Here is a 14,453-nt window from a genome sequence, read left to right on the forward strand (position 1 = left end):
GAGGAATGGGGACTGCTTCCCCTCTTCCCTTGTGGGATAGGGGGTAGGGACTCTGCTCTGGGAATAGAGGCAAAGTGCTGTGGGGGTGAGAGAGGACGGGGAAGTCTTGTAAAGTGGATTATCTCACTTCTGTCCCTTCTGCTTTGACTCTAAACACACACTGGAGACTAAGATGGTCGTCAGGTAGGAGAGAAGGGGGAAGATGAAGCATGTCTGCGGCTATAGGATATGAAAGGAAAATATACCAGTATGGAAACCTAGATAGTGGAGCTAAGCAGCGATCAAAGCTATCACTGAGGATTAGGATTTTGTAGGTTTTGTTTGGTATTTCGTTTTTGAGGGTTTTTTGTTTGGGTTTTTGGTTTGGTTTGATTTTGGGGGGGGGGGAGGGGGTGACTTTTCTGTGTCTTGGAATTGCCATTTTCCTCTAAGCCTAAGTGTTTTGACCACAATGACATGAGCATTCCCCCTCCACAGTCCCCAGAGGAGGGAAGGTACCTGAAGGATGTAGGGATTGTACTTCCTGCAGGCTGCTGCTGCTCTGGTTAACTCACTAGCAGATAAGCATGTATGATTGCTGTCTCAAACCACGAAGGATGTAGTTTGGAAGACATGATCTTGTTGCCTTGCTTTTCTGTCTCCTGTGAAGGGAATCATCAGGCTTTCTGCATAGGTTCTGGGTATAAACATTTGGGGAGTCTGCTAAATAGGCAGATTTGTTTAAATAGGCTTTTCCCTAGGAATATGTATTTCCAGGCCTGGCTTCTTGTTTGGTTTTGGGCCAACAAATGTTTAAAGGAAGTGTTCAAAATATTCCCTGTATAACTAACTGGCTTCCAAATTGTGCCAGGTAAGTGTAGTTGGCAAACGGATCTTGGAGTGCCATCCATGACAGCTTGAGCTACTCTGAGCTGTGTCTCTTGAACACTCCTTGCTCTTCTCCTGTGCCAACTCTGTTTTCCTTGTCCATGTGGTCACCTGGCTCAGATAATGGATAAAAGGCTGTAGATCCTGGTGGGAGAGGAAGAAAAGGAGATGATGCAGTTGAACTTCTGGTGGCTCAGGCTGCTGTGGTACCACCTGCTTGAGCAGCAGTTTAATGTTGTTGTGAGCCTGTACAAAGCACTCTGCTGTCAGAGGGATGTTCCTGCCACCCCTCTGGCCCTGGGTCCTCACTGCTGTCCTCACAAAACAACTGTGTTGGGACAGATGTTTCTCATCTGAGTTAGATCAGATCTCAGGACGTGTTTCATGTGTGAATCAAAATTGGCTGTGCGTGGTGGATGTCTCTGAGCTGCCCAGTGCAGCCCCATGACTGATGCTGCCTCGGCCCGCCCGTTCCCAGGGCGGGGGGTTCTGGCCTCGCTCCCAGCCCTGCCCTGTACAGCACATAGGTGTTGGTTGTGCTGCTGGTGCAGCATGAGCCACTGCTTAGGACACAAGAGTGCTGCTGCCTGGAGATGGACTGTGGGAGAAAAGCTTAATTTCTGCTGCTTCTAATTGCCTCTCTTGGTTGAGGTTTCACAACAATGCCAAAATACCCATCCCAAGCTCCTATCACTGCAAAAATTTGGTTAGTTCACGGTCAGCTTGGCTTCCTGATCTCAAATGGCAGTGAGGGGAAATACATAACTGCAGTTGTGCTGGGAATGTTACTGAAAGGAGAACTGTGTCTAGTTCTGAGAGCACTGCCTGGGAAATTTCCTAGTGGCTTTTCTGTCTGGAATCTGTGGGACAAATGTAGATTTTTATGGAGTGACTCTCTGTGTGTATTGACTTCACAAGGATTTGAAATGCACCCCCAGTGCCATAGATTTGAAACCTGTATGTGCTGTAAGGAAACTGTAAAGTGATGCTGGGTTTAAGCTAGTGATGCACTAAGGCTCAGCCAGTCCTGAACTCACTGCAAATAAAGGGCACTTTTCATTATCACTGAATTGCATTTTTCAGCTACCAGTTTTGAGTAGTACCTGCTGTAGAAATACCTTATGAATATAAAAGAGGCTGAATTTTTGTCTTCTCAAAGGACTAGGGTTTTCCTGGAAGCTTCCTGGTGTCTCTTTGTAACTGCTGTTGAGGTGAAAAAGGGAAGGGGGTGAATTGCAGCCATTGCTTCATGGGCAGAATAGTTGCAGAACTGTTTTCTACTTACCTGAAGATGTCATGTAAATGGGGGCATCTTTCCTGCAAAGATGATGCAAGCAGAAGTGTGAGGTGAAGTAATTTCTCAGGTTTAAGTGTCTAAAATGGGCATATAGTCCTGAACTGAAACTTGCTGTAGTCTCTGTAATCAACCTATGTTAAAGCTCGTCTGTGTAAAAAGCATACTAAGGTTGAAGAACAACTGTTGGAATCTCTTTTGGATCGTCAAATTTATGAAATGTATATGTGCATCTTGAATTTACAAGGGTCTGGATTGTGATACACAGGTTCAGTTTTGCTAACTCATATCATAGACCTTTAAACTAACTGCCTCTTTTTCTTCCTTGGCCCCCAGGTGTTGTTTGGATTGTAGCATAGAGGCACTATGTACTCAGAGTGGAGATCCTTGCATCTTGTCATTCAAAATGATCAGGGGAATACCAGTGTACTTCACAGCTATCCTGAGAATGTGGGGAGAGAAGTGGCAAATGCAGTGGTGCGTCCTCTTGGACAAGCTTTAATTACATCATCTGTTGGAAGTGAGAGTTTACTAAAAACAGACAAAGAAGTAAGTGCCTTTCCTTGGAGATGATAGTTTCCTTCATGCTGGAGTGATAGTTTAATAGTTTTTTATGGCCTCTTTTATTTTTCTCTCTTTATTGTCCCAAGTTTTATGAAGTGTGTTATATTTTTAGTTTAGTGATCCCCATAGGGTTTTTATTAGCAACTAGATCATAGCAACAGTGTACTTCATGACTTAATAGTAAATGTTTGCCTGAGCTACTATACCATGAAATTGAGGCTAAAGTAAACCAACAAAAAAACTCAAAACATACCCAAGGAATTTAGCGTTTAACACAAAGCCTTTCTGCTTATCTTCAGTTTTGAAGCAACAGTATGTGACTTCAAAAAAAAAAGTCTTTGTGTAGTAGAAGTATTTGTTAGAATTTGAAAATCTTTCACTAGCTGCTTTTGTGTGTTCTGAAGAGCTCTCTCTACAGTTTAGATTTAAGAGATTCTGAGTTTATAGAGTGATTTGCCATTTATTTTTATTCTTAATAATATCATGATATAGGAGTTAATGGTTTGGCGTTTTCTTGGATATGTTAAACAGAATTGCCCATACAACATTACTACTGTTGCTTTATTTTTTTTAAAGTTAGAACTAATTTGCTCTGACTAGTACTTACTTACCAATATTTATTTTTAATAACTTTTACTTTGTGTTTGTTAGGTAAAATGGACTATGGAGGTGGTTTGTTATGGACTGACCCTCCCTTTGGATGGCGATACTGTGAAATACTGTGTGGATGTGTATACAGATTGGATTATGGCTCTTGTGTTACCTAAGGACTCTATTCCTTTACCTGTTATTAAAGAACCAAACCTTTATGTTCAAAGCATTCTCAAACATCTCCAAAATCTCTTTGTACCAAGGTAAGTGTTAGGGATTCCAGGCTATAGTCAGCAGGTAACTTGTCAGAGGACTCACGAGGCATGGAGGCTGGCTCTTGAGTCAAATAAGACTGCTATTGCTGCAAGCTTAGGAGGAAAGTGTTTCTCCAAATGTCTTTTGTAATTTTGCAGAAGCAAATTGAGTTTTTGCTGCTGTGGTTAGAATAACATACAGTTCATATACTTGAATGTTTACTGTCCCAAGAGGTTCAAGATTTATCTCTATTGCATGACTGGAGGGTAAGGTGAAAAGCAGAAGCACCTCACTATGTGACCATGTGCTTTTCATTGTGTAAAACTGAGATAAATTAAGAGAACATCATGGCAGTCCCAGCCCTTGTTAGTCAAGATTTGACTACGTTAGTGATGTGCTGAAGGATCTTGCAGTAAGTGACTGCTTTGTGCCTGCATCTTGCTGCCTGTTAAATATGCATGGTTACGCTGACTGTCCTTCACTGGTAGTTTTAAAAGAACCTGGTGGGGGAGTGCTTGCTGCCTGACATCCTTGGATGATAGTGTTGAGATAGACATATTTCTAGGTCTTGTACACAGCTGTGTTGTCAGAGTGCGCAAACATCATTACCTTACTTATAGTTTATGGCAAGTTTACTTGGCGGTGTTGGACATATGTACTGGATAAGTAAGATTAAATAATGGCATCCCCTGAAAAGGTACTTAACTTCAGATCAATGTTTAGTATATGTCCATAAATCTTCTGCTTTTATCAGTATTAAGTATGTGTCACTGCAGGTGGCCTTCAAAGTGCTCAGCTGCACTTGGGTCACTTTACTAAAGGCTTCATTTATAAAGGACTTTGAATAACAACTTGTGCAAATTCAGAGGAGTTCTCTGCTGTTTATTGATTGCTTTGAAGTCTACCACCTACTCTTAGCTGCTGTTGCTCTTAACTTGTAGTGAAAATGCATTTTAATTCCCAATAAAGGATGGTCAAGACAATGATACAAGTCTGAGGAAAGCAAGCTTCTGGATTAGACTGTGGCAAGAGGTTGTCTCTAAGCTTTAATAAGTGCAGAATACAGTCTGCTGTCTGGGATCCCTTATTCCCTTGGCACAGCAGAGAAGAAATTCTTCACTAGTCCATTAAATAGTTGTTTCTGTGATCCCTTGTCTGCTCTCACACCAGGGCTCTAGTAGCAGGCAGCTCAGTAGTACAGTTTCTTGCATGCTGTTGGCACAAGCTTCCACTTTACCCTTCTCTCCCAAAATCATTGTTGGACCTTGCTGTAGGCTGGTAGACTACATGTGATAATTGTTGAATGAAATAATTAACATCTAGAGACAGGGAGGGCTGAAAAATCATTAACTATACTGTAGTATAGCTGTTCTGTAAGTTTTTCTTTCAAGAGCCTCTGAGATGTAAAAAACATCTAAACACTGATTTTTCATGGCTGCTGCTGTCAAAACTTGATATTCAAGTCCCTACTCTCTTTTTAAGTTTTGTCCTCCAGGCTGCTATGTTCAGAATTCACTCCAGCAACAGGAGAAATTTCTATACTGCAAGTGGAATACAGAACTGAGCTGTGCACACCTGCCTTGAATAAAAGCAAAGATTCAGACTTAGTTGTCTGTGATGGGGAAGAGGAGAATGATTTCTGAGTTTACCCAATTGATGTAGGTTGCTGATGATGATGGACTCGTGTGGAATACTTACGCAGGAGGTCTTACAGCAACCTGTATTGAACTGTCTCCTGGAAAAATCTGTTTATGTGTTGAAGATATTAAGACTTTATTATAAGCCTATGTCCAATGGAAGGTTGTGATTAAAATAGCTTCCTTCCTCATCCTGGTTCTCTGGAAACGATGTAGTTGTTGGTTTGGCTGCCTTTAAAGTGGTGGCTTAGAGTTGTGAAGGCATCAGACTCAGATGGTGACATGTAGGTGACATGTGAAACACAGCAGCCTGAAGTGGGCACTTCAGTGTAAATGGCATCTCAGGAGCTTGTGTACACCCATACAGAGCAGGTGCATATAGATTATTGTAGTCTGAGTGCTCAGCTGAATCAAACTTTTACATGCACAGTCCTTGAAATAGTGTGGTGCTGAAAAAGAAAACTCTGAAGGCTGGGTGAGCCAAGTTAGCTTTCCTCTATCTGCTGCTGTGATGGGAGAAAGGGTGTTTGCCTCCTTCCCTCCTGCTCTGGCCTTCTGTCCACTCTGAAGAAGCAAACACTTTGTCTTGACATACTTGAATAGTCACCAGGCAACTCCCAGGCTTTCAATTTCTGGCAACCCTAGAATATCCAAGAGGTCTTGAAGATGACTTAAGCAGTAGTGGTTGTTACTGCTGTCAGATAAGGTTTCAGTGCCACAAACACTGTTGGAAGGAAATATGAGAGCTCTCCCCCGCTCTGTTGTCTCTCCAGGAGAGTGAGGTACAGATATCCAGGTCCTCTGCAACAGAAATGTCTGGAATTGCTTGAGAGACTGTGGAACATGCGACTGCCAAAGTACTTTTTTTTGTAATAACTTCAGTTATTTTGTAATAACTTTGTAATAGCTTCTCATATGAAATCATGGGAGCAATACTTCTGAAGGAGTATGGCCAAAAGGCTACAGTCTGTAGAAATCTAGAAGTCTAGAAACAGTGCAAGCAGAGCTTGCCACTGGGTCAACTTTGTAAACAGGAGGAAGTCCTAGATGGACAGGAATGTTCGAGTTGCCTTTACAGGATTAGCGCAGAAGTATCCTGTTAGCTTGCATATAAGCCCTGTTTTTTTACAGTTTCTCTAAATGATTAGGGAAACAAGTCTTGAAGCAGCCTTGGAAGCTTCAAGCCTATATCGATTAAGGATACCTTTCAGTGAAACAATCTGCCCTGTTGTTGCTCAGGCAAAAAATAGTACTGTAAGCAAGGCAGAATAACAAACTTATCCCAAAGTTTGTTGTTCTACAGAGAGACTCTGGGTTATGATCTAGCACTAGCATCAAGCAACTCACTGAGGTCCTCAACTGTGGCTAGTAGTGTGCAATTTTGCATTAAGCATTATCTTGCCTCTTTGTAATCTTTTTTACCAGTACTGTAATACAACATTTATGCTATCAAGATAAAAGCTGATAGTATTTAGTGGACCAGCACATTCTTGAGGTGCTTGCTATGCAGCGTGACTTGTGGGTTATACCACATTAAAAATGTTTGGTAGGAATCTGGTAATACTACTTACTAGTCCAGTGGAAGATAATACTTTTATGATTTTTTTTTTGTCATCTCTTCAGTGGTGGTAGGAGGGATCACAAAATGATGCACAGGTTGAAATATGCCTTACATATACTGCACACGCTAATTTGAAATCTCCTCTTTTCACCCTTTAAAATTTGGGCTTCCTAGGGTTTTTTACCAATGTCCTCAGATATTGTCCAGAATGTGTCCCATTACGGTTTTGTACCTGTTCTGCCTTGTCCAGACTAACTGATGGGAGGAAGTGATGCTGCTTTGTGCTGCTTCTGAGCAACTTTGTCTTGAGTGACTCAGCAGTGCAAGTGTGGATCTGATTATTACTATGTTTTATTTCCTATTACTAGGAAAAACCTAGGAAATATGAAACTGTTTCCTTTCTTCTTTCCTTACTTCTAACTGCTTACAGAAGAAGATCTAGAAGGGGGTCATTAAATAGGAACATCAGACTAAAGGTAGAAGTGATAAGAGTTCATTTGGAAACAAGAGGAGAACTCGGAAGAATTTAAATTATTTTGCTAACAATATGTTCTCCTAGTTTTGGCACTTCTGAATTATGTATGTAATAATTCATGATGTCTCAACTGGATTGTCATTGTTTGGCCCAAGATAAATCTGAGATGATGGATTGTGCTTGCTCTATATATTGAGTCTCACATGGAGAAAAGTGTTACAATGCATCTTGTGCTCATTAAGGCAGATTTAGGATGCCTAGAGACAGAATTGAGGTGCACAGAAGCATATTGGCTCATGTTCTTGGGTCTCACTCAATAATATTTGTTTCCTTTTGTAAATTGAACATGCTGAAAGTTCCTGTTACTGAATACATCACTTAATAGTTCTATTTCTCAAGCATTGTTTTTTTCTCTTGCAGGCCAGACCCAGGATCCAGTCAGATCAGACTGTGCTTGCAGGTTTTGAAAGCTGTCCAGAAGCTGGCGCATGAGTCAACAATTATGGCAAGAGAAACCTGGGAGGTTTTGTTATTATTTCTTCTTCAGATCAATGACACTCTTCTAGCAGCTCCAACTGTGCAAGGTTTATGTTCATCTTCCATTTTGTTCAATTATTAAAAAACTTCTGGCTCTTCTTGACATTCAGCTGCCAGCAGGATGAGGGAACCCATTAAAAGCTCTTAGGAGCTACCAAAGCACGATAGCTCACTCCTAATTCTGCACCATTACTGCAAAATAAAGCATTGCCAGAAAAGACTGAATGATTTGGAGCCGAGTTTTCCTGAAAGTATTTTTGCAAGACAGTGACTTCATACAGGAACAGTTTGGTATGAACAGTTTAAGACACTGCTGTTCCCTGTTTGTTTCACTGAAACCCCTTAGTTTTGCTGTTCAGTCTGCCTAGTGCAAAATAATAGTGTTAGTTTTACCTATTTAAAAAAAGTCTTCAGTATAGACACAGTGCAATAGAAGACTGCCTAAGATTGGTGGATTCCTGCTATCCCTTATTACATACATGTGGCTGAGCTTCACCTATTGTACTTGGTCTTGCAAAAACCCTAATTGGCTGTAGGAAGCAATCAAGGATCGTTCTTAAAAGTTACAAAAAAAAAGAGCTTAATCTTTCTGCACTTTAACCAAAACCTCTTTGGGGAGATATTTGAAGTTATTTAGATGGAACACTAACTGAAGGTGTGCTTGGTTTCTGTTGTAAGGTGGCATTGCTGAGAATCTGGCTGAAAAATTAATTGGCGTGCTCTTTGAGGTATGGTTACTTGCTTGTACGCGGTGCTTTCCAACACCTCCTTACTGGAAAACTGCCAAAGAGATGGTGGCTAACTGGCGACATCATCCTGCAGTAGTTGAGCAGTGGAGCAAAGTCATTTGTGCCCTTACTTCCAGGTAGGAGAAATCCCATGGAAATAAATGCATGTATGGGGATAATCATGGTTATACATATTTTGGAGTTGCTTATTTGTGGAATGTGCAGCAATCCAAAAGTGAATAAGCAATACAAAGTGAGAGATCTTGCTGTATCCTTGAATTGTGTATGTATTCCTTTGTTCTGCAAGGGCAGATCTGAGTTGGATTCTCTCCGTTTTTGTGTAAGCATAGCACCTCTGTGATATTTGGCACTTTGCGGCGTGTATGTGTATTAGTCTCCATGATTGTGACTCTTCATCATATCCCCTGAGGAGTGACTCAAGAATAATATTATAGCATTATGTGTGTGTGTCAACATCAAAATTATTAGGTGCTTGTTAGTGCTCATGCTGCTGGGTTTGAGGTGACTCTTGGACTCTGCTTGACCTTGCGGAGCTGAAACTGTGTTACAGCTGTCTGACACTTGTTCCCTGGCAGTGGGGATGTGATGGGCCAGAGGCAGACCACAGGCTCTCTGCTCTAGAGAGTAGGGGAGAAGAACTGTACTGAGTCTTGCTGGGTATGGGAACAGTGAGGATCATATGTGATAGAATTGTTTAGGTTGGAAAAGACCTCTAAGTTCATCAAATCCAACTATGCCCCCAGTACTACTTAGCCCACCACTAACCCGTGTTCCAAATAGACACATCCACAGGTCTTTTAATACCCTTTGGTGACTCCACCACTGCCCTGGGCAACCTGTGCCAGCGCCTGACAACCTTTTCCATCCCATCTGAATGTCCCTGGCACAACTTGAGGCCATTTCCCCTTGTCCTGTCCCTTGTTACCTGGGGGAAGAGGCCAACCCTCTGGTGGCTCTAGTCTCCTTTCATGTAGGCATATACAATGAGAAGGTTCTCTCTGAGTCTTCTTTTCTCCAGGCTGAGCCCTCTCAGCTGCTCCTGGTGCTCCAGCCCCTTCCCCAGCCCTGTTCCCTTCTCTGGATAGACTCCAGCCCCTCAATGCCTTTCTTGCCATGAGGGGCCCAAAACTGTCCCCAGGATTGTAGGTGCCTCACCAGTGCCCAGCACAGGTGACAGTCACTGTCCTGGTCCTGCTGCCACCCCATGGCTGGTACAGGCCAGGTGTCATTGGCCTCTTGCCCACCTGGGCACACCAGGCTCAGCAGCTAATGCTGTTGAGCAGCACCCCCAGGGCCTTTCCTGCTGGGCACTTTGCACCCAATCTGCCCTAAACCTGTATCTCTGGGGTTGTTGTGACCCAAGGGCCCGTCACTTTGCCTTGTTGAACTTCATGGAGTGGCTTCAGCCCCTTGATCCAGCCTAGAGATCCTTCTGTCCTTCAGTAGGTCACCTCCTGCCCACCTCAGTGTCACCTGCAAACTGACCAAAGAAACACTCACATCTGAGTGTTGCAGGAGAGTTTTGGCTGTAATAGAGGGCTCTGAACAGTGAGGAGAATTTCAGTACCCTTAATATTGAGGTCTTTTTGGTGTGAAGTCTTTGTGGGACAAATCTCTTTGTCCTCCAAGACTCTTGGAGGAAAGAACTGAATTAATTGCTTGTAAGAGAGTCATCTGGGTCTCCTTCCAGCTCTTCTGAAATATCAGTAACTTATTTCTGTGAAAGTTCAAAGATGTGTTAAAATTGCTGCATTGTGAAATATTCAATAGTGTATTTTTCTGCGAGGGTTTATTATAACTTTGAAAACTTTTCCTTTGAATTACCTGTCAAAATGTGAAGTGTGGACAGATTTTTCCAGGTTGTGCAGCTATTTGTTAAACCCCTGGGAAATAAAGCTGCAATATGAGTTCTGTGTATTTCCCACGCTATTTCTTCAGCTATTTTTAGCTTGTTAGATGTAGCATTACATAACGGAAAATACTTTATGATTCACTCATCTGAAAAGAGCAGCTCGATCTCAAAACATGTGTTGGTGTTCTGCACCACACACTGTGCCTATGCTTCTCTCCCACTGTTGACTAACAGTCTTGGTTCTGTTGGTGCACAGGAGTATGCAGGGTTTCTGGAATAATTTAGTCTGTGTTCAGTAATGTTGGTTTATGCCTAATACATGGAAGGTTAGGCTACTCTGAGGCTGGGTTTAAGTTCAGTGGTTTTTTTAAGCTGCATTTTTAATACTTCAATGAAGCTCCAGCTTCACACAGTTAAAATGTTTTAGTAAACAGTTCTGTGAATCAGGTTATTAGCAATAAGCTGAGAGTAAATGTTTCAAGTTAAAACCATATGGAAAATTATATTTGGAAATCTGTACACATATGCAGTTTAATTTGTGTCCTTGGCTGTAATACCCGTGGGTTTCGGGCTGTAAAATCCACCCCGGCTAGCTTTGGACTCTGGCCCGCACGGATCCTACATAGACGAAGCGAAAGACAAGAAGTGCTCTTTCTCCACGTGGTTCTAGTGTCCTGTTTATTGGCTGGAAAGGGACACTTGTGTGATAGACCACGCAGGTGGAAAAAGAGCAAGTGGTCCAATCCCAGAGAACATTTCTACCCGAGGGAAAGGGGCAGGGACGGAGGGCCGCAGCCAGTGGGAGACCACTGAGGAGGGGCAAGGGGAGGGGTTACAAGGGCACCGACCACAGGGGGGTGAATGAGGTACATACCATATGAGGGAAAAAGGGGACAATCCATGTGACATGACACTTCAAATCACCCGGTGCAATACAACAACTAAATAACTATTTAGTGCACTACAACACATGGCTATGATTTTAGCAGGATGAAACTGCAGTCTTAATTGTATTGCCATACCAATAGATACTACTTTTACCCCATCTAGATTGCTTTAAGTATATTTTAACTGTCTTGGATGTGTGGCTTAAAATTTATTTGTGTCTTCAATCATTCTTGAGAATGTCCCATATGTTATTAAACATTTGGTCATGCTCTTTGAAAAACTGGTTCCTTGCAGTCATAGGGAGAAATGAAGCAGTGCACTGTGTCGCCAGGCAGTGGTGGGGGGCATGATGGTTCATGGGGTTGGGCCAGGCTCTTTTGGGTCTTTTAGAGCCAGGTAATTCCTCAGCAAAAACATACCATGGGATCATGCCTCTGGGCACTAAATGTAGGTGGACACAGGGCTGGAGAGCATTTGCTGCCTGGTATATATGCATGTATTTCTGTTTTTGAGGGAGCTTCCCAGTCAGACCATTTCCAAGACTCTCTGGCAGTCACTCTTCCACCACTAGTGACTTTTAACTGCTGAGACTGAAGCCCCTTTGCAGCAGCAGCTCCAGTGAGCTGAGGAGTGCCCTGCTTGACTCCCTGCACTCCCCACTCTCACAGGCAGACCAGCTTTCTTACCAGTTCAACCCCAGGTTTCCCATGGGAGTCTCAGATGTCTTGTTCCATAAAGCCCTTTATTCCTGGCACAGTAACACAGAAACAGCTTGAGCTGGTGCTTCCAAGGAGCAGCCCAACAAAGGACCCCTGGGCTTTTATCCCCTCACAGTCCAAGCTTGTGCAAGTCTTGGCTCTTCCTCCCTAGTCCTCAGCTCCTGCAGTGTCTGAGCACCTGGCTGGGCCACAAGTCCAGTGCCCTTTGTTATGCACAGGGTTGGCATTTCCCAGCCTCTTCCCCAGCCTCCCTTCAGGGAGCTCAATCTGCAGCTGTCACTGCAGCTGCACCACCAGCTCTGCCACTGAATGGATTCGTCTTCATCCTTGCAACTGGAGAAGGCTTTATGTCCTAAAGCTCTTCTGCTTTTCTGTCCAGGTTAGGTACTGTAAATAGGCTCTGATTTCAGACACTTGTGTTAATTGGCTGTAGGTTACTGCAGTACCTACTGCTGGGAGAAGTGGCAGATGGAAATTCAGCCTGTTTGATTCTTGGTTTAGGAGTCAGCCATAGACTACTTTTCTCCTTCTCTTCTCCTAGTTGTAATGACTTTAGAAAACTGTATGGCTTTATAAGTGGGTAAGGATGAGTGGGACATTTCCTGACTATTGCAAGGAAGTTAGCTTAGGGAAAGACAATCTGATTTCTGGGAGTGCTGTGATATTGAGAAAGTGCAGTGCAGATCTCTTCCATTCCTTTAGAAAACATCAAGATTATGTTGATCAGGGAAATTGAACTGTAATTTGGTGAAGCTGGATCTGAAGCAGGGGTCAGATTAGACAGCAGGAGCTCAGTGAAGGTCACTGGTGATTCTTCAGATAGTTACAGCACTTCTAAGCATTGTCCTTATGGCGCTGGATGACTGGTTTGCTCTTTGCTGGTCTATAGATCCTAGCCTCTGGCAGATGTGGTACATCTGTTTTGAAGAACTCCCTAAACTGTGGCTTGCAAGTCCTGTGCTGCTTATAGGTCAACAATGAGTGCTGCTCAGGGTGCTGAGGTACAGTGTAGGTCATCAGTCATAAGCTGAAATTTAGAGCTGCAACCTAATATGACTTGCTGGTGTCATTGAAAGCTTGAGCTAAAGAGCTGTGAGGATAAGGGCTTGAATTCCTTCTTTAAAAAAAAAAAATTCCTTCTTCCTTCACATGTAACATCCTGTCAGATGTGCATGTGGCTGTGATAACTGGTGACCCCTCTGGCTAAGTGATGGGAGAGCTGCTGAGGTGTCTTGTGCCTTAATAGCTTTTGGGTTTGGCTGGAGCTTTAGGCAGACTCCAGGTGTGCACCATCCAAGGCTGAAAGATTGTATAAAATGGTATCTCTAGGAAAACTTGGGATATTGCATTGTTGTCTGTGGACTCACCTGTGGGCTGCTGATACCTTTGGGCTGCAAACGCAATGTTAAATTTTTGAGCTGAAGGACAGGTCTGTCTGACTTGCTTTCTAGGTTGCTGCGTTTTACATATGGACCTTCATTTCCTCCATTCAAAATTCCCGATGAAGATGCTGGTCTGATTCCTCTTGAAATGGATAATGAGTGCGTTGCACAAACATGGTTTCGCTTTTTACATATGCTGAGGTATTGTAATTACAGCCATCCATTCCTGTTCTTAAATCAGCTCTATACATTTGCATGACAAATGAAACATTTCTCTGGAGATTGCCAAGATTAAGCACCTAGATAGAATTAAATGAGAGACTTGTGCCAGTGCCATGCAGCAGCTCAGGGCAGGCTGTGAGTGGTGTTCAGGTTTGAATTCTGACTCTTTCAAAATGTAAACTGGTTCAGTTAATTAAAATCTATTTTAGCTATTTGGCACTTTGGAGGATCTGAAAAACAGGAGTTCAATAGAATTTTGTTTCTCTGAGATAACAAACAGGAAAAGCTGAACAATAGATCTGGGAGATGCTTATGGCTTTCATTTATTCTCCAGGTTAAATTTAACTTACAATTTATTTTCAAAATGGGTCTTTATATATAATTTATTTTTATGAAGAAATCTATACACTTAATTTTACCATACGTGTGTAATCTTTCTTAAATGCACAGCTGAACCAAATTCTGTGTTTTGTTTTAAAGACTTTCGGACGTGGCATTACATTAATGCTCTCAATGGCCAGAATATTAAAAAACTGGTACAAAATACTATTTAATAGTTCAATGGCCAGAATATTAAAAAATTGCTACAAACCACTATTTAATAGTTAAAGCTAGATAAGCATTAGGTTGTTTAAAATTTATTTCTTAACTAACAAAAAAACCCTCTTTCTTCATTTGTGGTACTAATGTCACAAGTACTGTACTCTTCAAATTTGCTGTTTACAAATTTGCTGTTTCAGGATTTGAGTCAGTCAGGAAAAATTGCTCGGACTTTTACGATTTACTTTCCTTCTTGTCACTGTTTGACAGTATTTAATTCATTGCTTACCTTTCTAGAATAACTTTAACAATATAAGCAA

The 14,453-nt window shown here is 42.3% G+C and overlaps 1 protein-coding gene across 5 annotated transcripts in view; it reads left to right on the forward strand.

The window, feature by feature from the left end:
• The window catches only part of RALGAPB (Ral GTPase activating protein non-catalytic subunit beta), a 60,019-nt gene that overhangs the window by 4,243 nt on the left and 41,323 nt on the right, over window positions 1-14,453 (forward strand). For 4 of the 5 annotated variants that reach the window (XM_038158647.1, XM_038158648.1, XM_038158649.1 and 1 more), the window contains exons 2-6: window positions 2,498-2,710; window positions 3,377-3,579; window positions 7,665-7,828; window positions 8,460-8,646; window positions 13,441-13,572. In XM_038158647.1, coding sequence (XP_038014575.1) covers window positions 2,528-2,710; window positions 3,377-3,579; window positions 7,665-7,828; window positions 8,460-8,646; window positions 13,441-13,572 — 869 coding nt within the window. In that variant the 5' untranslated portion in view covers window positions 2,498-2,527. The remainder of the gene's footprint in view (window positions 1-2,497; window positions 2,711-3,376; window positions 3,580-7,664; window positions 7,829-8,459; window positions 8,647-13,440; window positions 13,573-14,453) is intronic. The other variant, XM_038158651.1, reaches the window with a different exon arrangement.

The sequence above is a fragment of the Motacilla alba genome, chromosome 20 (assembly GCF_015832195.1).
Source record: "Motacilla alba alba isolate MOTALB_02 chromosome 20, Motacilla_alba_V1.0_pri, whole genome shotgun sequence".
Classification (NCBI taxonomy): Eukaryota; Metazoa; Chordata; class Aves; order Passeriformes; family Motacillidae; genus Motacilla; species Motacilla alba.